This window comes from Mastigoproctus giganteus, chromosome 10 (genome assembly GCF_048544385.1).
Source record: "Mastigoproctus giganteus isolate SK-2022 chromosome 10, ASM4854438v1, whole genome shotgun sequence".
Taxonomy (NCBI): Eukaryota; Metazoa; Arthropoda; class Arachnida; order Uropygi; family Thelyphonidae; genus Mastigoproctus; species Mastigoproctus giganteus.
The window spans coordinates 55,087,431-55,112,226 of NC_143584.1; the positions used below are offsets into that span (position 1 = coordinate 55,087,431).

The 24,796-nt window shown below is 38.0% G+C and overlaps 1 protein-coding gene across 1 annotated transcript in view; it reads right to left on the minus strand.

Annotated features, from left to right (window-relative positions):
• The window catches only part of LOC150079039 (very long chain fatty acid elongase AAEL008004-like), a 103,735-nt gene that overhangs the window by 12,240 nt on the left and 66,699 nt on the right, over positions 1-24,796 (minus strand). Inside the window, exon 6 of the mRNA XM_090382433.1 lies at positions 9,164-9,300. Within this exon, the coding sequence (XP_090238559.1) occupies positions 9,164-9,300 (137 nt within the window). The remainder of the gene's footprint in view (positions 1-9,163; positions 9,301-24,796) is intronic.

Consider the following 24,796-nt stretch of genomic DNA (forward strand, 5'->3'; position numbering starts at 1 on the left):
TATGAGCATAATGTAGTTGTTGGATGTTAATCTTTGCTATGGAACCTTTGCCCCATTGCTCAAAGTATTCATTAGAAGTGTGAAGGAAGTCAATGGGAGATCTAGATCTTTTGATTCTCTGAGGATATTATCAAACTGGATGTTCCAGCTTTCTGCTAGAATCTGCATCTGATACCAGCAGGCCGGATTGTTCTGGGTTTATTTGCATAGTGGGTTTTCCACTGAGGATCACGCAGGAGTGGCCAAACAGGATAAGTAGGCAGACTTTTAATTTTAGCTGAGTAATTCAACAGCAACATCTTTCTTCTGATGCTAAGTAGAGGTTTGTGAGCCTCAACATAAGACTTTGAACTGGTGATGCTTTTTTTTTTTTTTTTGTTAGTTGTTGGCGCATCGGCTTCTGTGGCCATAATGCACCTGCCAAGGTTTTTGCACTACTCTGATCCAAGCCCAAGGCAGGATTCAAACCCGCAACCTTTGGGTTGCCAGGCAGGCACCTTACCCACCTGGCTAGCCCGATCGGCCCTGGTGATGTTCTGTATGCACCTAGGGCTATCCTAAGAGAGGAATGTTGGATGGGTGCAAGATGGGCTACTGTGCTTTCCTTTCCCTAGCTGAGTCATAAACAGGTGCTCTGTAGTCTAGCTGAGATCTAATTAGGGACTTATATAAGTGGAGCAGGGTATAACGATCTGCACCCCATGTACTGGAGATAACCAGGAGTATATTCATTTTCTTTGCGCAAGTGGTTCTTAGATATTTTGTGCACTCCCGTAAGTTTAATTTCTTATCAAAAGTTAGCCCTAGGAGACAAATACTGTTCATGATTGGTAAAGGGTGATTGGCCAAATGCAACTCAGGTTCAGGATGCATTCTATGCTTTGTGCAGAAATGTATTGCTATAGATTTGTGGGTTGACAGTCTGTATCCATTTTGTGCCATCCGTAATTCAATGTTGTTTATGGATATTTGTAGATGCCTCTCAATATAGTTCATATTCTGGGAATGGCAGGATATGGTAAGGTCACCTGCATAGAGATATGAGTCAACGGAGTTTGGAATGCGGTTTGTGATACTGTTTATTCGTAGTGAACCACTCTGTTCTTAGTGACACTAAGAACAGAGCCCTATGGGACTCCTTGTATATAACCCCGGGGGCTCATGGCTCATCTCTCTCTCTCTCTCGAAATTTTTTTTTTTTTTTTTTTCCTGGTGCAGCATAAGCCTCAGGCTTCCTTGCACCATATGGCTATTAATAATAATATGTTTGAGATAAAACCTGCCTGTACTTAACTTGGAAAGATCTGTGTCGAAGGAAGCTTTGAATAAAATATGGTAAATACCCTCTCATATGAATAGAATGGAAATCTCTTAGGATGACGTATCGCCATGTGGTATCAAAAGCCTCCTCTATATCAAGGCATATCATGACAAGATGTTGATTTCTGATGAATGCATTCCTTATGATTGATTCAGCTTTTGTCATAAGGTCTAGGGAAGATCTATTCTTTTGAAAACCAAACTGATTATTACTGATTATGTTTTGGGATTCAAGATACCAGGTGAGACAATGGTGAACCATTTTTTCCAAAGTCTTACTCAAGCAGCTGGTTAGAGAAATTGGTCTATAATTGTGTGCAATTGAATGATCTTTTCCAGGTTTTGGTATAGCTATTATATAAGAATGTTGCCAGGAAGTGGGGGATATATGTTCTGAGAATATCCGATTGTAAAGTTTAAGCAATGAAGATAGTGATTTCTGATTGAGATGCTGAAGCATTATATAGTAAATTATGTCAGTGCCAGGAGCACTGTTTCTTGAGGTATATATAGATTCTTTCAGTTCAGATATTGTTAATGGTTGGTTATAGGGTAAATGGCATGTAGCTTTGAAGTTCAGTTTCCTTTTCTCAGTTTCGGCTTTAAATTTTGGAAAGACTGTTGATATGCACTTGAGGTGGACAATTCGCAGAACACAGTTTCTAAGGCATTGGCAATCTGTCCAGGAGAGATCTCCTTTCCATTCCAGTTAATAATAGGAGAAGGCGATACATGATATTTTCCACTTAGCTTCTTTTATTTTTTCCCAGATTATTCGGGTATCAGTATCTTTGTTGATTGAGGAGGCAAATTTTACCCATGATTCTTTTTTGGCCTTTCGCCGGAAGAAACGAGCTTTGGTTCTCAGTCTCTCTTGAAGTTAATAAGGTTGGCAGTGGTGGGATATTTGCGGAAGGTATTCCATTTTTTTCCCTTTATTGCAATCACCATTCCCCCAGTGACTGGCATGCTGTTCTTATTTGAGACTGTGGGATAGCGGCTGTTGCAGCTGTTAGTATCTGCTTTGTAATATATTCGGTGGCAGCGTCATTAGCAGAAGACATAATGATATCCTCATTAAAAGATACATGATTGGTAAATTTTGTCCAGTTTGCTTTGGAAAATTTCCATTTTGTTTCTCTTTGTTTGGACTGGATGGTTTGAATGTTACCAATCATGGGAAAATGATCGCTGTTTAGAGGACTGTCATGTATTATCCACTCTATGGTTGGGAACAGTCGGAACAATCGGAGAGCAGATTGAGAGATCGACAGCAGTGCTTGACTCAGTAGGAAAATGGATGTAGGTGGGTAAGCCAGAGTTCAATAGTGTCAGATTCTCTCTGTCAAGAAGCATTTCAATAAGTTCACCACATCCATCTGAGACCAGAGAACCCCACAATGGATGATGTCCATTAAAATCTCCTAATAGACAGATAGGAGATGGTAATTGAGAAATAAGGTTTTCCAGATCCTGAAATGTGCATGGATGGTTTGGCAGAAGATAATATCGAGATCACTGTCAATGTGATACCGATAACTATACATGTAGCAACAGCTTCTAATGGTGTCTTCAAAGGAATGCACCTGGAGGAGGGGGGGGAGACTCGTGATTCCACAAGTACAGCTACTCCTCCACGGAGGTTGTTAGTTTCAGATCAATCTTTTCTGAAGATATAATTTTTGACCGAAACAGAGATTTTTGATGTTACAATGGTGAATTAATTCATAGATATCATCAATATTGCTGCGAAAACCTCTGCAATTCCATTGTATGATTTGTTCCATTATTTAGTTTTGTGGGTGGCTTGTTTGCATCTGTCGAGTTTTGATTTTTCTTTTCCTGAAAAATTAGGGAATTCTGAGTCATTGCTTTCTTCCATATCATCTGCATGTATTTCAAGCAGATCTTCTTGGTTGGTTATGTCATCTGTGTCCATGCTTGATAGATAAAGTTGCTTCACATCAACAGGATCTGATTTCTGCAAATTATTCACTGCTTGACAACGGGGAAGTCTCTGGGATGGAACTGTCAGTGGTGTATTATTGCATCGGTCTACTACATTTGGTGGAGATGAATGCTGGACCGAGAGGACTGATCGAGTTGAAGATCGATGAGTCTGGAGGGATGGTCACTTCCATCTGACTGCTACTGATTAGTGACTAAGTAGCAGAAGCATAGGTGTATTTTGGCATACTTAATTTTACTTTTTTTCTTGCCTCTTGGTAGGAAACTTTATTTTCAATTTTATATTTTTGTATTTTTTCCCCAACTCCCAGAGGTCGCAGTCTTTGGAATGTGCCGGATGGTTGCCATTGCAATTTGCATACTGTGGAGTTGATGCTTTACATTCTGTTTGTGTAAGAGTTTTACACCCACAGCTTGCACATGTTGCATCTCAACGGCATGCTGTCTGGGAATGGCCAAATTTCTGGCATTTAAAACATCTTAGAGGGTTCAGGATATAGGGCTGAATTCTGAATATCAACCAATCCTTCGCTGCTTTGAAACCTGGCATATTTTTTTTTTCTTCTTTCAATATGAAACTTGTTTTAGGCATTCGTTTCCAAAAAAAGTCCTGCTTCATCTATGTTAAAAACTTGTTGAGAAGTATAACACATAATACCCCTCTTCGATAATTTTAACAAGTTTTTTTGAAAGTTTCGGCTCCTTGATCTGCACTTGTGGCGCGGCTTCTCCCTGGATTTTAAATTTATTCAACCAGCCCTTACTAGTTTTAAATGGTTCCACATTATTTTTTTTTAGGCGAGTTTTCTTCAGATCATCATATAGGCTAATCTCTCTCTCTCTCTCTCTCTCTCTCTCTCTCTCTCTCTCTCTCTCTCTCTCTCTCTCTCTCTCTCTCTCTCTCATATTCAACTTAACTGAATTCTGCATTGGATATTATCTTCAATAAAATCTTCAATAAAATTAGTTAAAGTTTCTCGTTTCTCCATTTCAATCCTAGTAGCCTGCCTAGCCCTAGTTTCTTGCAGTGGAACAGCTGTCTTTCCCACTGCTAAAATTAATTCTTTATTTTTTATAATTGTTCTTGCAGTTATGGAACACATTTGCTTGTCATTGGCCGGAATCGATTCGCTTCAAAAACATCTAATTTAATTTTCAAATTCAGTCTTTTTCTTACATTTATAGTCTTCGTACTGCATCCAGAAAATGTAACTGTGTTGATTGCACTAATTATGATTCAATGTTTGAGTAAACTTTCTGTTACACATGATGTCTAATACTGTACTGAGTGATGACTAGACTTCAGATAAATGCATATAACGCAAATATTACAAGCAATATACTTGATCATTTTTTAAAATGTTGATCTTGGAACTACGTTAACAAGTCACTGTACTGCAATTAAATTAGCGTGCAAGGAAATTATTTCACTGAGCGTGGGAAAATTTCTGAAGTCGGTATGGGAAACGCTGTTTTGCTATTCATTTTCAAGCTATCGACTCCATCAAACGAAACGATTTCATTAAATATGCCAAAAATGCAATCTGTAAAAGAGCATTACAGTGATTTGTGACAGCGTTATAGTCAGATACGAGTTATAATATGAGAACAGTGTTATAGCGAATCAGTGTAAAGCGAACCTCGTTATAACGCAGGCCTGCTGTATATATAAACCTTTAAAGAATTTGTTGGTCAATCAGATACTATGGCATTCATTACAATTTCATGTATGAGTTGTATGACAATCTGATAATACGTTCTTGGGATAACTTAAGAAAATAAGTAATGGAGAATTCAATACTTTTAACTTCTTAAAAAGTTAAGTATTGAATCGAGATTTTTTTCCTAAAGAATAACAATGTTAATAATTATGTTTTATCTCAGGAAGAAATGCACAAAATTGTTGCCCAGGATGTGTACCAAGGATATAACTCGGAAGAACTACTGAGGAGTATGAGAAATAAAATCCATAAAATAGCAATGACCAAATATCACATGGGATTTGTGATGGAAAACCATCACAAATATAGATGGTAATTACTGCGATTGGTACAATACATTACAGCGTATTGAGTATGAAGAAGATAAAGCTGTCACATGAGTATGGATGAAATTTCCTGAGGAAAAAAATAGGGCATAGTCTTCAATTGCAACAAACAATATATGAAAGATAAATCTACACCCAATGGACGTGTGCCCTATTGTTAAATGGTTGACAACAATTCTGTTTAAGAATAACAGATGATTGACATGCAGATGCACTGAATTTCCTTTGGTACCTGCATATGATTTAACTACCCATAAATCTCAAGGAGGAAACCTTTGATAAAGTGATATACAATTATGAAAAAGAGCAACAGCAACTTGCATGTATAGCGTAATCCTCACTGGGGGGTTTATATATATAACCAAACCTTGTAATAATTTCACATTCCACCACACAAAGAAAATGAACAATGTCAAACTCCCTACAGAAATAGATTGTTTAAAAAAATAATGCTTATAACAAAGTGATTACAAGATTTCCTTCATAACAGAGATTTCTTGATAACATCAATGAATGTACAAAGTTGTTTATGTAGTCATGCAATAGAGCAAAATATTAATTTTCAGTGAAACTTGGGTAGATAACGACAATTGTGTACCATTATCATCTTTCATCGTGTGACAATAAAAAGGACCCAATGATTGTAGCGGCGGCGTAGCTATATACCAACATGAAGATTCTACTATTATCAATGCATCACATATCTTTGCACAACACATGACAGACAAAAATTGTGACACTTGTGGATCAGTAATTTCAATAATAAACCTATCTTTGTGATTGCTATGTACATTGCCCCTGGAACAGTGGTAACTGACATCTGTAAGGCATTAATGCCTCATTCGATTGAAGGAGCAGGATTAATCAAACCACTGGATTGTCTACCTATTATACTTGCTGGTAATTTCAATATACAAGAATATAAAAGGATTTTGTAAGTTTATGAAAATAATCTTCAATTTTGACATGTCAGATACATCAATAAATACCTCACATAATGGAACCACTATTGATGGTGATTCAGTCATGAACTCAAATCTACTGAATAAAAAAAAAATGATGTATCTTATTTTAGTTATCATAGAGCAATAATTTCTGTAGCTGCAATGCAGTCTAATGAATAAATGACTGTTTCAAAAAAGTGTATTTTTATTTATTACAACAATCATGGTGTCACAATCTAAAAATTTTTACTGATTGCAAGGAATAGCAATCAGTACGGTTGCACATGAAAAATTATGATCATTTTCTATTGAACAGTTCTTGTAATTGATGAAGTTAATGATAAGTACAGAGTTGTTATCGATTATAGATATGCATATAAAGCAGATGACAAGAATTTGTGAACTCTCGTTTGGGGGGTTTTAATGCCTGCCAGATTATGTACCTGATACATAATTTTTCAACACGGTGGAGAAATGCCATTCACCACTATATAATAGGTATCTAGAGACTTCTCGGCATTAAGATTGTTCAGAATTTTACTATTTTCCTTGTGTCAGAAGACCACAGAAGACAAATTTGCAGAATGTTTGTTAAAGTAGGAGGCAATTTACCAAGATTATTGATACAAGAGTTAGAGAAACAGGATACTAATAAGTCAGCTTTATCCTTAGCTCTCGATGCAAAAAGCATAAGGTTGTAACAGAGGTGGAATCCTCAGAAAGCTGGACTATCATTTGGAAAAGTACAAATTTTCATACTTTTAGCCTGTTCAAAATACATATAGTTTGGATTGATTAATAACTATTTTACAGCTATTGCACACTTTAGTACAAGCAAGGATTGAAGCTGGAGATTTGGATACAAGGCAATTGAGATATGTCATGCCCTTATTTTGAACAGCCTTAGCACATTTACTGGAAAACAAAGTTTTAGATACAGGGTGAGAATTTAGGATGGAATGAGGAACAAAGGATTTCATTTGTACAAGAAATAACACTTAATTTCACCGAGCAAACATTAAGATACAAAATTTAAAACAGTAATTGAACAAAGGAAAGGAGGAAAAGAAGTCATGCAGTTCATCCCATTTTGCATTCTTGTAATGCCAAAATGGGATGAACATTTCTGTTAAAACTGGGCAAGTAAAAGAAAAACTTCTCAAACATTCTGTAGTGAAACATACATTTCCATAATTCAAATCAACTACAGAATACAATCTATATACACCAAAATCAGACAGTCAAATAATAAGCAAGATTCAAGTGATATAAAATAAACCTAAAATTCTTGAACAGAATTTCACAACATGAAGACTGTATTATCTATTACTATGAACAGCTTAATAAAGATGAGACTAGTCTCACCTTTTTCAAATTAAGTTTACAATCAAAATTGATCTTTGCTAAATAGTTTTAAAAAAAATGCTTTAGTCATTTTAAATCACTCTTTTACAAGTTTCAGACAATGAATCTTTATTCTAAACTTTTTGAGCTCTAAAATTTGCAAACAACTCATCACTTATTTTAAAACACCTTGTTAACTAGGTTGGCTTTTTACATTTCAACTTCTCATTTATATTTATTTATACACAGTGGAAATTACAGTAACATGCAGTTAACATTTAATTAGCATTAAATCGCAACTACAGATTGATTCTCTCTCTCTCTCTCTCTCTCTCTCTCTCTCTCTCTCTCTCTCGTCATTTGTACACAGTGCCACGAATATTTTAAATCCTTAAGTCAATACCATGCTGATTGTTATATTAATCAAATTAGGAAATGAGCCTTTATCCATTAAAAAATGTAAAAGTAAGTATAAATATTATTTTGCTGTTTTTGCTTTCATTTCTGCAACATCTACTAGAAGTCTTCATCGATGGTATTAATTTGACAGTTTATATCAAAAATTTTTTAACAGTTCATTACATTACATTAGCCCACATATAACCATCAAGAACTTACAAAGCAAATGGATTATGTTTTACCATAAAACTACAACTATGTATACCGAAGGGTTTTTGGTGAGGAAATGATCAAGAGTATTGGATATGTGGTTAGAACTGTCTGATGTTCTAGTAGGTAAATGAACAAGTTGTGAAAGGTCACAACTTGTTCATTTACCCATTTTTTTTTTTTTATTAACTGGGCCCAGTTAGTAGAAAAGCTTAGGCATTTCTCCTAACTGGGTCCAGCAACTAGGAAATTGAAGCCAGCTGGAGTCAAAATCATTAACTGTTAGAGAGTTCAACTGAAAAAAAGCACAGTTTGAAGGAAATGAAGTCAAAAATAATTTGCAGAGATAGAAGACAACAGAGTCAAGAGATAAATCTGATAAAATGGGTAAAGAGATTACCCAGGAAAATGGAGAAAATCACTGAGATTGGAACCGAGACAAGTCCCAATTCGGAAAATAGTAAATTATTAAAAAAAAAAAGGGGGGGGGGGGTGTATGTTTCTTATTGCACCAAATTTATCAATCAATATTTCATTCCCTTTCCTTTTTTTATTTCAATTCAAAATTTCATTCCCTTTCTTTTTTTAATTTCAATTCAAAATTTCATTCCCTTTCTTTTTTTTAATTTCAATTCAAAATTTCATTACTGAAGCCTTGATTAAAAAATGCCACTTACCTCTATGCTACGAACTTCAAACTTCACACACATTAACTAAACAAATAAAGCAGAGAATACTTAACTCTGAAAGGGAACTGACAACGCTGAATTCATGTGTTTTTGTATTTAACTAATTAAAGGTGCTTTTCTTTAATTACCTTCATACGTTCGACTTCTTCCTTCATAATCACATTATATACTAATGACTGATCAAGCTTATTTTTGTTATATAAAGTAATATGAAAACTGTTACCGGGGCTTTAGATTATTACCATTTGAATTGTTGTTATATACTTTTTCCACCAGAGATACTTGTACATGCTTGGTCCCATTGCTGCCAATCCATAATAGACATACATGAAAACATGAATAAGGCTATTCAAAAATGAAAAAAATGTGCTGTGTCCTCCTGAAAAAAAATAATTCACATTAAAAGGAATAATATAAACAATGGATTAATTATAGAAATGCAAATGGGAACATGTAAATAAAACTGTTTTACATGGTAAGATTACTTAACTGTGTATAAAATAATTTAAAAGAGGTAATAATTAATTTTAAAAAAAATGAAACTGACTAGATAATTCCACCCCAAAATCTGCATCCTCCTTCGTCATTCTTTCTTGGACAGGTATGCTATATTTGATCTTTTAGTTTATAATTAATTATCAATATTTCAAAAATATGGTGTTGAAATTCATACAAAATAGACTATTTTTGCCTTAAGTGGAATTCCACTCTACAACAAAAATAATACACTTTGTATTAAAAATGTCCTGCTGTACTCTGCAGCAGGGTCAGAGACTCATGGACCCTGTGCACAGCATGTTCAGGCTCCCCCCCCCCAAAGGGATCAAAATGTAAAATTTTATGCAACAGAATACTCAATAATATCTTATTTTTAATAATCAAGTATGTACATGACATTATCAAATGCATGTGATGAACTGAAACAGCAACAGCATTCTGGTGCACTCCAGTCCATTCTGAGCCCTGGTTATATCCAAATCATAAATATATAAGTAAACATGGTAGTAAATTGGGCATTTAACTTGTTATTTTAGTATAATAACATATCATAAAACAATATATAAAAAGTATTAAAAAAAATTTCTTGTCATAGCAAAAATTCACTTTCCTTCCATGATGGACATTATACTTATCTGCCTTGGCACACGCGCGCACACACGCACGCACGCACATTTAAAGTCACTAACTCTTGAACTGAATATCCAATCAAGACGTGTTTTCAAGATGAATTATATACCATTTAAAACATTTTTGAAATCAATTATTTTTTTGACAAAGCTCCCAAGTTATGGGAGAAATGATACAAAATTCCATGTTACATGGGCCTTTAAATAAAGCAAAACACACCCATAACATATTCAAGCCTAAAGGATGATGGCAAAGCAAAAACTTGTGGTGGGTGATAATGGAATTATTATTTCAATGGAATGCAGCACAGAAAGCATCTGCAATTAAAAAAAATACTGTGCTATTTGGGATGTTGCCTTAATTCAAAGCAACTGAAAAAGGGCAAAAAAGTTAAAACCATATGAATTAAGGCAACAACTCAACCTTTAAAAATTAACTACAATTTTTTTTATCTTTTAAATTCTGTTCTGAGGGAGCTGTTCTGTGATGGAATTTACTTTGATGGCAAAAAGTGTTGTTATTTTTTTATTTATTTTTTTTTTTTTAGGAGCATTAGCAACTAAGGCCATACTGCTCCGGGGATATGCTGACCTTTCCGCATCCTCTGTATTTGGTAGTCACGGGCTTGAACCCTGGTCTAATCAAGAAGCGTGTGTTACGCACTGCTGCTCCTGCCCACCTGGCTATGGAGGCGCCAGCAAAAAGTGTTTTTTTTTTTTTTTTTTTTTTTATGAGAACCCCAAACACGAGAGGTATTAAACCTATAGTACTTAGTACCGTGCTTGGGTTGGAGGTTGAGAAGACGAAAGAAGATATTTGTTGATATTGGACTTGAACTTCTGTAGATTGTAATTTTCAGGAAATACGTATGAAGGAAGGTTGTTCCAGAAAACGGCAGTTGAATGAATAAATGAGGAAGATGAAAAGTTGGTTCTGTGGGTTTGAAGTTGGACAGTAAATGGATGTTGGCTGGTGGCGGCACATGTTCGGACTGTTTTGAAAGAGAGAGCGGGAATTATAGAAGCCAATTCAGAAGAACAGTGCCCATGGAAGTATCTGTAGAAGAGGCATGCAGCAGAAACAGTGCGTCTATGAGACAGCGAGTGGAGAGACTCTGTTAGAGATGAATCATTAATTAACCGAACTGCCCTCTTCTGAATGGAATCAAGAAGCCTGAGAGAGGTTTTGGGGGCACCACCCCAGATGTGGGAACAATATTCCATGGCAGGGCGGATTTGCGATTTATACAGAGTGAGCAGCTGTTTGGGAGAAAAGTAACGCCGAGAGCGAAAGAGAAAACCAAGTTTTTTAGATGCAGAGGAAGCAATATTTGTAATGTGCTTGTGCCAAGAGAGATTAGAAGTCAGGGTAATCCCCAAAAGAGATATATCATTTTGCCTAGAAATCGGAGTGTCACTAAAGATAAGCATAGGAGCAGAAGAATCCTTTTTGCGAGATATAAGACAAGATTGAGTTTTAGAAGGGTTGAAATCAACTAAGTTGTCTTTGCCCCACTGGAGAATTACCTGAAGATCGGCATTTAAGGAATTGGCAGCAGATTTTCGAGAACTTAAAGCTGATTGAGCTGGACAAGGTTTCTCAAAATGGAAAGTTGAATGCAATGTGCTATCATCGGCAAAACTATGGATAGGATTTCCAGTCAATGGAAGAAGGTCATTGATATACAAGAGGAAAAGAGTGGGGGAAAGAACTGAACCTTGGGGGACACCAGCATTAGTGGAGAAGTTAGAAGACAGAGAGCCATCTACCATCACCCTCAGTGAGCGATCAGAGAGAAAACTGGATAACCAATTACTAAAAACAGTTGGCAAACCATAAGATGGAAGCTTGTTTAGAAGACCTTTATGCCAAACACGATCAAAAGCCTTTGAGATGTCAAGAGCAACTACTTGTGTTTCACCGAACCTTTCCATTGAATTAGTCCATAAATGGGTAACATAAGCCAGAATATCACCAGTGGATCGACACTGACGGAATCCATACTGGCGATCGTTGATCAGACGGAAAGTTTCTAGGTAGTTTAAGAGTTGGCGGTTAATTGATTTCTCCATTACTTTAGAAAGAGTAGAAGTAATTGCAATGGGACGATAATTGGATGGGAGGGATTTGTCACCCTTTTTAGGAACTGGCTGGATATGAGCAAATTTCCAAGCAGAAGGAAAAACACCTTTGGAATAAGAAAGTGAAAAAAGGCGGCAAAGAATAGGAGTAAGTTCAGGAGCACAGGTTTTGAGAACAAGTGGAGAAATACCATCAGGACCTGGAGCTTTCTTAGCATCAAGATTCATCAAAATCCTTCTGATATCCTTTTGACGGAAGACCACAGGAGGCATTGAATGGAGCGTGTTAGGAATGGTGGGAGGTGTTTTACCAAGATCATTAATACATGAGCTCAAAGAAAAATGGGATGCTAGCAGGTTAGCTTTATCCTTGGCTGAAGTGACAACAGAACCATCTGGTTTGGACAGAGGTGGGCAAAAGTTGCGGCCAATAGCTTTGGCAAGAGACCAGAATGCTCGGCTACCATTAGGGCAAGAAGCAAGTTTTCTACTCTTAGCCTGTTCAAACTCTAGTTTGGACTGATTAATAACTGCTTTACAATTGTTGCGAGCTTTGGTGTAGGCAGAAAATGAAACTGAAGAATTAGAAACAAGCCAATTACGATATGCAACGTTCTTCTCTTGGACAGCCTTAGCACATTTATTGGAAAACCAAGGTTTAGATAAAGGACGAGATTTTAAAGTGGAGTGTGGGATAAAGGATTCCATTCCTGCAAGAATAATTTCACTGACACGATCTGAGCAAACGTTGACATCAGAAGTTTTGAAACAGTAATCAGACCAAGGAAAAGAAGTCTCGCAGGTCATCCCATTTTGCATTCTTGTAATGCCAAACAATACGAGGTTGGGAATAGCCATGAGATAAAGGTTCCATTGGAGAAGAGGCAATCACCAAGTTGTGATCTGAAGTGCCTAAAGGACCTCTCACTTCAACCTTGTACTTAGAAGGGTTGTTTGTGAGAAAAAGATCAAGCGTATTGGCTGTATGATTAGGATTGTCCGGTATTCTTGTAGGTAAATGAACAATCTGTGCTAGGTCATTAGTAATTGCAAAAGCCTCAGCATCTCGACCTGCTGGGTCGGTGTGACTAGAAAACGGAAGCCAGCTGGAGTTGTGAACGTTAAAATCACCAAGGAAAATTACCTCACTGTTAGGAAAGTTGGACTGGAGAAAGTCAAGTTGCAAAGAGCTCCAAGTGATTAGTGGAGTTGGGAGAATGGTAGAGACAACAGATGAATTTTACACAATGAGGTAGAGAGATTTTAAGCCAGAGAAGATCAAAGAGAGGAGATTCCAAATTGCCAAGTCTCTGACAGGGAATATCAGAACGGACATATGCACAAGTACCACCTTTGAGGCGAAAGGAATCATACAGCAAATAATTTGGACATCTGAGATGAGCAGTAGTTGAATCAACTGATAACTGAGATTCAGTCAGAAAAAGTACATGGGGTTTGGAAGACTGCAAGTGGAAATGGACATCGTTGAGATTAGAATTGAGACCACGTATATTTGTGAAATGAATTAGGAAGTCCTTGGGAGGTTTAGATCTTTTCGCAGATAAGCTTGCTCTATTATTTTGACAATTCATGGTGTATTCAATAGTAAGAAAAAGTGGGTGGGACATGCTGTATGAAGTAATGAAATTTTTGGATATGGCGTACATGTGGTAAGAATATACCCAGATCCTTGACATAACGTGGCCTCGACAATGCTCCCCGCATACACACTACTCGGACTCCCTCCAGTCACTATCTGGCAGAGTAGAGGTAGCAAGATTATACACTAGCTGATCCGGAAGCTTCCTAGAGAGTTACCAATAGGTTCAGTCCGGTGTACTAACTAGCGGCCGGCCTGCGAACACCGTTTTAGAGCTGTACCCTCGAAATGTAAGGAATATTGGATCTCGCCACGACATTCATCATAACCTCAAAAATCATCAATCATACTGCATGGTGGAAGAGATAGGGAAGGGTTGGCCGGAACTTAGCTCTAGAGACTAAACATGGGTTCCACCACTTCAAGCCTCCAATAAGCAAAGTGGTGGTATTTCACCGGTTGATGAGAGTCATCTACCACCTAGTACTGCCTGGTAACATAGAGGGGCGGCGTTCCTCCATGTGGTGTGGGCGCCACACCTCGACCCCTGCTTACGTTGGTTCACACCTGGGTGGTCACCCACCATGTACTTGTGCATGAGGGTTATACCCAGGATTACTAACAGTCCCACCATCGTGAAGGTGCAAGCAGAGGATTTGGCTGTCATAGACCGTCCGGACTTCGCCGAAATTGGGTCCACTTTGACTTGAGTGTCACCCGAATATCAGTTCCATCAGCGTTTTAGACTCACAGGTAGCAAGAACAGCTTGTCTGGCATATCTGAGAGAATGTCTGTGACAGCCTCAAGTGTAAAGCTTAATAATGATCCTTGCAGTATTCCCTCCTCTCGGCAAAAGGGAGGAGACAGTGAGGATCCTACACAAACTTGGAAAGACTGATTGGTTAACCTGAATGCACTGCCTTAGATTTAATATTCTTCTTAATTAAGAGCATAATCACTCCACCTCTCCTGTCCATCTTTATCACATACATTGTACTCCCCATATTCAAATTCAGGATCACTTATTGTCCAAGTGACAGCATATCTCTTGTATTCTTACAATGTCTGTATTTGATGACTTAATTGGTACTTCAAATTCAACAAATTTATTTACAATGCTCTTAGCTTTAGCATAGTTGCAAGTATACATGCACGTGTTCTTACTATTATTTACCCTAACACAGGACATGTATTCATTTGTTCCATGATGACCCACTGCAGGGCCTGAAATTCCAGACACCTTGCTTTCCAGGCTGTTGCACATACCAATGCAAGAATCATTTTCGCCTCTGCTTGCAACTCTAGTTAAACTATTATTCTGCATATCTCCCAAGCTAGCAGCATCAGCAAATATTCCTTCACCCCTTCTAATTCAAGTGTATCCCACCCCTGTAAAAACTGTCTCCTGTTAAGCACAGACCACACTTAGAAAAATTCTACTGCATGAGCCTTGCAAATTCTCTCCAGGGTTGAACTGATTGACAAATCTCTCAACTTGTACTTTCTCCTATCGAATAGAAGAGACAGTTGATGGAGTGGCACCATCAAAATTCACCATGCAAGAAGTTGTTCAAAAGACAGTCTTCTGTTTAAAGTCATGTTGACAGTGTTTTGGGAAGAAGCGTGTGTCCAAAGATGGGTCCTTGCTTGTGGACTTCTGGGAGCGTGGCACCACAATCGATTCAGATTGATATGTGGAAATTTTGAAAGCCCACATCTGTAGAGTTTCACCATACAAAAAACTAATTTGGGTCTTCTTCTCCATGACAATGCATGACCCCAGAAAGGAAGTAATTGCAAAACTAGGGTGCAATGTTCTTCCTCAACCCTCTCACAGCCCAGATCTCGCACTTTCTGAGTATCGCCTCTTCAGCCTGTTGAAGGATGCACTCTGTGGAACCCATTTTTCAGAAAACGATCAGCTCAAGCACAATGTTCACAAAGCCCTCTGGAGAAAGGGAAGGGACTTTTACAGGAATGGAATACAGAGCCTGACTCAGAGATGGTGGAAGTGCATAGAAAATGATGGTGATGGCATAGTTGTAAGAATTAAATTTTCTGAGGACAAAAATAGGAGACTTTACTTTCGTACTACTCCTCTTATTTCTCTGACAATAACTAGCTCATGTGGGACAGTGCATTCTGCCTTGAAGATTGTCACTGTATATATATATTTTTTTTTATGAAAACCCCCAAACACCAGAGGTATTAGAACCTATAGTACTTAGTATCATGCTTCAGTTGGAGGTTAAGAAGACGAGAGAAGATATTTGTTGACATTAGACTTGAACTTCTGTAGACTGTAATTTTCAGGAAATACGTATGAAAGAAGGTTGTTCCAGAAGACAGCAGCTGAATGAATAAACGAGGAAGATGAAAAGTTCGTTCTGTGAGTTTGAAGTTGGACAATAAATGGATGTTGGCTAGTGGCAACACGTGTTCAGACTGTTTTGAAAAAGAGAGAGAGAGAGAGAGAGTGGTAATTATAGAAGCCAATTCAGAAGAACAGTGCCCATGGAAGTATCTATAGAAAAGGCACGCAGCAGAAACAGTATGTCTATGAGATAGCGAGTGGAGAGACTCTGTTAGAGGCGAGTCATTAATTAAACTAACTGCCCTCTTCTGAATGGAATCTAGGAGCCTGAGAGAGGTTTTGGGGGCACTGCCTCAGTGTGGAAAAAATATTCCATGGTAGGGAGGATTTACGATTTGTACAGAGTGAATAGCTGTTTGGTGGAAATGTTGACATTATTATTTTATATTTGTTGACATTAGACTTGAACTTCTGTAGACTGTAATTTTCAGGAAATTACGTATGAAAGAAGGTTGTTCCAGAAGACAGCAGCTGAATGAATAAACGAGGAAGATGAAAAGTTCGTTCTGTGAGTTTGAAGTTGGACAATAAATGGATGTTGGCTAGTGGCAACACGTGTTCAGACTGTTTTGAAAAAGAGAGAGAGAGAGAGAGAGAGAGAGAGAGAGAGAGAGAGAGAGAGAGAGAGAGAGAGAGAGAGAGAGAGAGTGGTAATTATAGAAGCCAATTCAGAAGAACAGTGCCCATGGAAGTATCTATAGAAAAGGCACGCAGCAGAAACAGTATGTCTATGAGACAGCGAGTGGAGAGACTCTGTTAGAGGCGAGTCATTAATTAAACTAACTGCCCTCTTCTGAATGGAATCTAGGAGCCTGAGAGAGGTTTTGGGGGCACTGCCTCAGTGTGGAAAAAATATTCCATGGTAGGGAGGATTTACGATTTGTACAGAGTGAATAGCTGTTTGGTGGAAATGTTGACATTATTATTTTATATTTGTTGACATTAGACTTGAACTTCTGTAGACTGTAATTTTCAGGAAATACGTATGAAAGAAGGTTGTTCCAGAAGACAGCAGCTGAATGAATAAACGAGGAAGATGAAAAGTTCGTTCTGTGAGTTTGAAGTTGGACAATAAATGGATGTTGGCTAGTGGCAACACGTGTTCAGACTGTTTTGAAAAAGAGAGAGAGAGAGAGAGAGAGTGGTAATTATAGAAGTCAATTCAGAAGAACAGTGCCCATGGAAGTATCTATAGAAAAGGCATGCAGCAGAAACAGTATGTCTATGAGACAGCGAGTGGAGAGACTCTGTTAGAGGCGAGTCATTAATTAAACTAACTGCCCTCTTCTGAATGGAATCTAGGAGCCTGAGAGAGGTTTTGGGGGCACTGCCTCAGTGTGGAAAAAATATTCCATGGTAGGGAGGATTTACGATTTGTACAGAGTGAATAGCTGTTTGGTGGAAATGTAACGCCAAGAGTGAAAGAGAAAACCAAGTTTTTCTAGATGCAAAGGAAGCAATATTTGTAACGTGCTTGTGCCACGAGAGATTAGAAATCAGGGTAATCCCCAAAAGAGATATATCATCTTGCATAGAAATCTGAGTGTCACCTAAGATAAGCATAGGAGCACAAGAATCCTTTTTGCGAGATATAAGACAAGACTCAGTTTTAGAAGGATTGAAATCAACTAAGTTGTTTTTGTTCCACTGGAGAATTACCTGGAGATCGGCATTTAAGGAATTGGTAGTGGATATTCGAGTTGAAGTTGAAGCTGATCGAGCAGGGCAAGGTTTCTCAAAATGGAAAGTGGAATGCAATGTGCTATCATTGGCAAAACTATGATAGGATTTCCAGTCAATGGAAGAAGGTCATTAATATACAAGAGGAAAAATGTGGGGGAAAGAACTTAACATTGAGGGGCACCAGCATTAGTGGAGAAGTTAGAAGACAGAGCCATCTACCATCATCCTCAGTGAGCGATCAGAGAGAAAACGAGATAACCAATTACAAAAAACAGTTGGCAAATCATAAGATGGAAGCTTGTTTAAAAGGGCTTTATGCCAAACACGATCAAAAGCCTTTGAGATGTCAAGAGCAACTGCTTGTGTTTCACAGAACTTTTTCATTGAATTTGTCCATATATGGGTAACATAAGCCAGAATATCACCAGTGGATCGACACTGACAAAATCCATACTGGCAATCATTGATCAGACGGAAGGTTTCTAGGTAGTTTAAGAGTTGGAGGTTAATTGATTTCTCCATTACTTTAGAAAGAGTAGAAGTAATTGCAATGGGACAATAATTGGATGGGAGGTATTTGTCTCCCTTTTTAGGAACTGGCTGGAAATGAGAAAATTTCCAAGCAGAAGGAAAAACACCTTTGGAATAAGAAAGTGAAAAAAGGCAGTAAAAAAACAGGAGTACGTTTAGGAGCACAGGTTCTCAGAACAAGTGGAGAAATACCATCAGGACCTGGAGCTTTATTTGCATCAAGATTCGTCAAAATCCTTCTGACATCCTTTTGACGGAAGACCACAGGAGGCAATGAATGGAGCATGTTGGGAATGGTGGGAGGTGTTTTACCAAGATCATTAATACATGAGTTGGAAGCAAAATGGGAGGCTAGCGGGTCAGCTTCATCATTGGTTGAAGTGACAACAGAACCATCTGGTTTTGACAGAGGTGGGAGCAAAGATGGGCAAAAGTTGCAGCCAATAGTTTTGGAAAGAGACCAGAATGCTCAGCTGCCATTGGGGCAAGAAGCAAGTTTTCTACTCTTTGCTGTTCAAAATCTATTTCGGACTGATTAATAACTGCTTTACAATTGTTGCGAGTTTTGGTGTAGGCAGAAAATGAAACTGAAGAATTGGAAACAAGCCAATTACGATATGCAACATTCTTCTCTTCAACAGCCTTAGCACATTTATAGCAAAACCAAGGTTTAGATAAAGGAAGAGATTTTAAAGTGGAGTGTGGGATAAAGGATTCCATTCCTGCAAGAATAATTTCACTGACACAATCTGAGCAAACGTTGACATCAGAACTTTTGAAACAGTAATCCGACCAAGAAAAATAAGAAAAGAAGTCTCACAGGTCATCCCATTTTGCATTCTTGTAATGCCAAACAACGTTTGGGAATAGCCATGAGATAAAGGTTCCATTGGAGAAGAGACAATCAGCAAATTGTGGTCTGAGGTGCCTAAAGGACCATTCATTTTGACCGTGTACTTAAAAGGGTTGTTTGAGAGAAAAAGATCAAGCATGCTGACTGTACGTTAGGATTGTCCTCTATTCTTGTAGGTAAATGAACAATCTGTGGAAGGTCATTAGTAATTGCAAAGGCCTCAGCATCTTCACCAGCTGGGTTGGTGTGACTATAAAACGGAAGCCAACTGGAGTTGTGAACATTAAAATCACCAAGGAAAATTAACTCACTGTTAGGAAAGTTGGACTTAAGAAATTTCAGTTGCAAAGAGCTCCAAGTGATTAGTGGAGTTGGGAGAACAGCAGAGAACAGATCAACTTGACAGAATGAGGTAGAGTGATTAAGCCAGAGAAGATCGAAAAGAGGAGATTCCAAATTACCAAGTCTCTGACTGGGAATATCGGAACGGACATATGCACAAGTACCACCTTTGAGGTGAAAGCAATTGCACAGTGAATAATTTGGGCAACTGAGATGAGCAGTAGTTGAATCAACCAATGATTGTGATTCTGTCAGAAAAAGTACATGGGGTTTGGCAGACTGCAAGTGGAAATAGACAGCGTTGAGATTAGAATTGAGACTACATATATTTGTGAAATGAACTAGGAAGTGTTTGGGAAGTTAAGATCTTTTCGCAGATAGGTTTACTCTATTAGTTTGACAATTCATGGTGTATTCGATAGTAAGAAAAAGTTTGGGAGAGGGTACATACTTTATGAAGTAATGAAATTTTTGGATATGGTGTACACATGGTAAGAATATACCCAGATCCTTGACATAACGGGGCCTCGACAATGACCCCGAATACACACTACTCTGACTCTCTCCAGTCACTATCTGGCAGAGTAGAGGTAGCAAGATTATATACTAGCTGATCCGGAAGCATCCTAAAGAGTTACCAATAGGTTTGGTCCAGTATACTAACTAGCAGCCGGCCTGCAAACACCGTTTTAGAGCTGTACCCTCGAAATGTAATGAAGATTGGATCTTGCCATGATGTCCATCATAACCTCAAAAGTCTTCAGTCATACTTCATGATGGAAGAGGTGGGGAAGTGTTGACCAGAACCTAGCTCTGGAGACTAACCACGGGTTCCACTACTCCAATAAGCAAAGTGGTGGTATTGCACCAATTGATGAGTCATCTACCACCTAGTACTGCCTAGTAACACAGAGAGGTGGCATTCCTCCATGTGGTGTGGGCGCCACACCTCGACCCCTGCTTACATTGGTTCACAACTGGGTGATGAACAATCAAGATCTCAATTCATCTGGACGCTTGGCTTCCAAGTCTCCAGAAGGGTATAAATCTTCTCAAGTGAAAATTTAATTGGAAGATTAAATTATGTAGAATGCGTGTGATGTTTAAAGAGTAGCTCACTTACTTTGTCCCTTGTTTTTAACACATGTAGCATTAATAAGATGTGACTAATTTTATTTTCCACTATCATCTCTACCTTTGGGACCTTCATATATCACATCAACAAGCTACTCTACAAGTTGTATTTCTCTTTTAAATGGAAATAAATACTTGGACTTGTGTAGATTCAAAAGTCTAAGTATTTATGTAGGTATAACCCCCATGCACAAGCACACAGTGGGTGTGCTTGTGCATGGGGGTTATACCCAGGATTACTAACAGTCTCACCACCGTGAAGGTGTAAGCAGATGATTTGGCTGTCACAGACCGTCTGGTCTTCGCTGAAACTGGGTCCATTTGACTTTAGTGTCACCCGAATATCAGTTCCATCAGCATTTTAGACTGCCAGGGAGCAAGTACAGCTTGTCTGGCATATCTGACAACCTCAAGGACCTAATGTGTGATGTACTGTCTGATGCACAAGAGTGAGCTCAAGCATTGCACTGGGCAGCTGAGAGTTTAGTGGGCCTCCATTTTAATTCCTTTGAGGGCATTTACCCTACTCTTCAAACTTATAAATGCCCATCAGAAAGCTGAGTTGATGCCTAATTTCTTCAAACTCTCTGCACCTAGCGCACACGCACACAAAGACATCCTCCTTGCCTGGATTATGACCTGTTCCAGAGAGATCAGCAAACATTTCACTAGCATAGATGCACATTTTTTAGGCTGCGATACATTGGAGAATTGCCCCTATCGGTCATTCCCTGAGCCAAAGAAATCCCACTAATTTGTGCCAGTTGCTCTAGTTTGGGGCATGATTTCCGTTAAAATACAATTTAATTGATTAATTGACAATACTACACTACACTAACACATTCCTAAATGCAGTGATATGCATTATGCTATCAAGTTCAAGATATATGTTACGCTATATCATAAAGATTGCAATGTTAAATTAGTTATATCTTTGATAAACAGTAAAAATTCTTTAGATAAACATAAAAAAGATATGCCCAACAAGTGATCAGAACTTGTTGAACTTATATCTACTTATTCATCACAATTAAAACCTTACCATTCCTCAGCACTACTTGTAACATGCTATGATATTCAAGCCAAAACACCAATACAAAGTGGTATGAATAGTGGTAGTAGAGGCACGAGATGCAAGAAAGCAAGCTTATGTAGCATCAGCCAAAAAAAAATTCGCATATCCATTCCCTCTAAACATTTGTCCAGTTCCTCCTTGAATCTATTTAAGCTATCAAATTCCACAACGACAGATAGAAGTTTGTTCTAACAATCAACTACCCACTGGCTAAAGGTAAAATTCTGCACATCTATTCTATATAACTGTCTTTCCTCAATTTGAATTTACACCCCTTGAGGCTTGCAATCTGAGCAAGAGGAAGAATCGATCAGAATTTAGCCTGCTCAACACATTCAAAGCCTATAACAGGTCAATCAGATCACATCACAGGTGCCTAGTCTCTTGAGTTCTGCAATTTGCAGAACTTAAAACCTTTCTTGATAAGACCACACTTTCGTTCCTCTCACAAATCTTGTTGCCCACAGTACTCAAATCGTGGCCTGATCATTGCCTTATACAAAGGGATAATCACCTCCTTTTCTCGACCAGAAAAATTTCTCTTTATCATTGACAATACCATCATGACTTGCTCTGACAGCCTGTCTGCACTGCTCAGAAATGTCATATCAGCCTGTACATCTTTTCCATTTTCTACCACCATAAATATAGTACCACATAGTTGGTATATTTCTCTGGGGTTACTTCTACCCATATGCAGTACTTTGCATCTATCAATGTTAAACTTCACTTGCCACTTCTCAGCCCATCTTCCCAAATTTTCTAGATGCTGTTGAAGTAGCAAACTGCCATTACTGTCATTAACAACCCTGCAACCTAAGTATCATCTGCAAACTTCAACATTGATGAGGGTATATTCGATGATATACCCTCATCAATATCATTGATAAATATACGAAACAACAGTGGGCCCAACACCGAACCCTGGGGGACTTCACTAATAACATTAATCCGTGAAGAGCAGCATCCATTGATTATCACTGTTTTCTCCCACTCAACCACCCTTTTATCCATTGTTGCAACTTACCCTTAATACCATACTGCTCAAATTTGTACAGCAGTCTTCCACGTGCAACAGTGTCAAAAGCCTTCCTGAAATCCAAGTATATGATATAAAAATTATTTTTTGCATCCAGTTCCTTTGTAACCACATCATAGTATCCAATCAATTTGTCAGACAAGACTTTCCCTTAACAAACCCATGCTGTGCCTGAATTATTATTGCAGTCTTGTCTAGATGATCCTGCAATGCATCTCTAACCACTGACTCCATTATTTTCCCCGGAACAGAAATTAAACTAACTGGTCTGTAATTACTCATGCCACCCTTAAGATCCCCCTTTGTGAATTGAGGATACACTTGGACATCTTCAGTCCATGGGGTATACACCCCTGAGTCCAAGGATGCTCTCATGATTAAGGATAAGGATTTGCTTACTTCCTTTGCTGCCTCCTTTACATAACTGGATAGATCCTTTCCACTCCAGGCGAATTTCTGGTGTTTAACTTCAATTTCTTCTCCACTTTGCACTCAGTTATTACAAAATCATTATGCACCCTGTTACAGTTTGATAAACTGTCTGGCATTTTCCTCCCTTAATAAGTTCCCATGTGTAAATGTAGATGAAAAAATACTCATTCAGATTGTCAGCTATATGAGCAGGATCATCATCATCAGTCGAACCATTGATATCAAGTGGACCAATCTGATCCATCCCCTTCCTTCTAGAGTTTATATTAGTAAAGAAGTCCTTGCTGTTTTTCTTAGCATCGTTTGCCAAGGATTCTCGTAATCTTCCTTCGCTTAACTTCCTTTGTGACTTGATTACAGACTAGCTTATATCTATCATATGCTTCTGTGTTGCCTGATAATTTATATGCATCCCTTGCATTTTTCTTTTTCTTCTCTGCCACGAATAGTCACTAATCACTAGTTAAATTTAAAAATAAGCTAACAAATGTGACTGACTATTTGTTAAACAATTTAATATGTTAATTAATCAAAAAGACAATACAAATTTTCAAAAAACTTATGTTTCCACGAGCTCAAAATTCTCCATCCTGGAACTGATGAATTTAGAAGTATTACACTTTACTTGTCATTTTTCAGATCATTCATGCAACTGATCTAAGTTATTTTAGAAGCAAAATGGTCTGGTTTTGGTCATTAACTCACCCCCCACAGCTGCTTCCTCTGCATTCCCTGTCTTCATTAAGGAAGACAAGAAACAGAAGTTCACCCTATAAATTATCCTTGAGGGACTCCAATTGCTACACTGGTTTGCCCTGAGATATCCATATATGACTGTTCTGTCTCCTATTTTTTTTTTTTTTTGCCAGCCATTGACTCAACGATGGATCTTAACATTAATCCCAATTTGCTCAAGTTTATATAATGGTCTTTCATGGCTCTAATAATGCTAAAGTGCTTTTGCATCCAACTATTTTGACTTCTTCATAATAATTAACTACACTGATCCGGTGAGACTTCACCCTCAAACTCGTGCTGGGATCCATTATGGATACCATTCCTATGACACTTAGGAATAACTCACTGGTCTATGCCATTGCCCCATTCACACCTCCTTTATGGGTTGGGGCGACAATGTTTTCCAGTCTGGGGAGATCTTCCTGGTGTCTAATGATGATCTGATTAACATCCTCAATGGAATGATGCAGCCATTTTAATATAACAGAATGTATACATACACTCCTGGAACATTACCATCAGTCAGCTTCAGTAGTTTTCCCCATATACTTTTTTTCTGAGATTGATATATCACTAAATTTACAGCAGTCTTAACTCCTTGTCACTGATCTTTCATGATTTGAACGGTCTTCCAACTGTAAGGATTATTACAAAGTACCTACTCAACTTGTGTGCCACTTATGCTGGGCTTTCAATCACTTTTCCAGTTGTTCAAGGGTTCTAGCTGATCCACTTTCCCTCTCTTTCTTTCTTTTTTTTTTTTTTTGTATTCATATATGAAAAGGGAATCTGTCTCTATATTTAAGCTCTCCTTGCTAATTATTTATCATATCAGCTTTTGCCTCTTTAATCCCATCTGTGGTT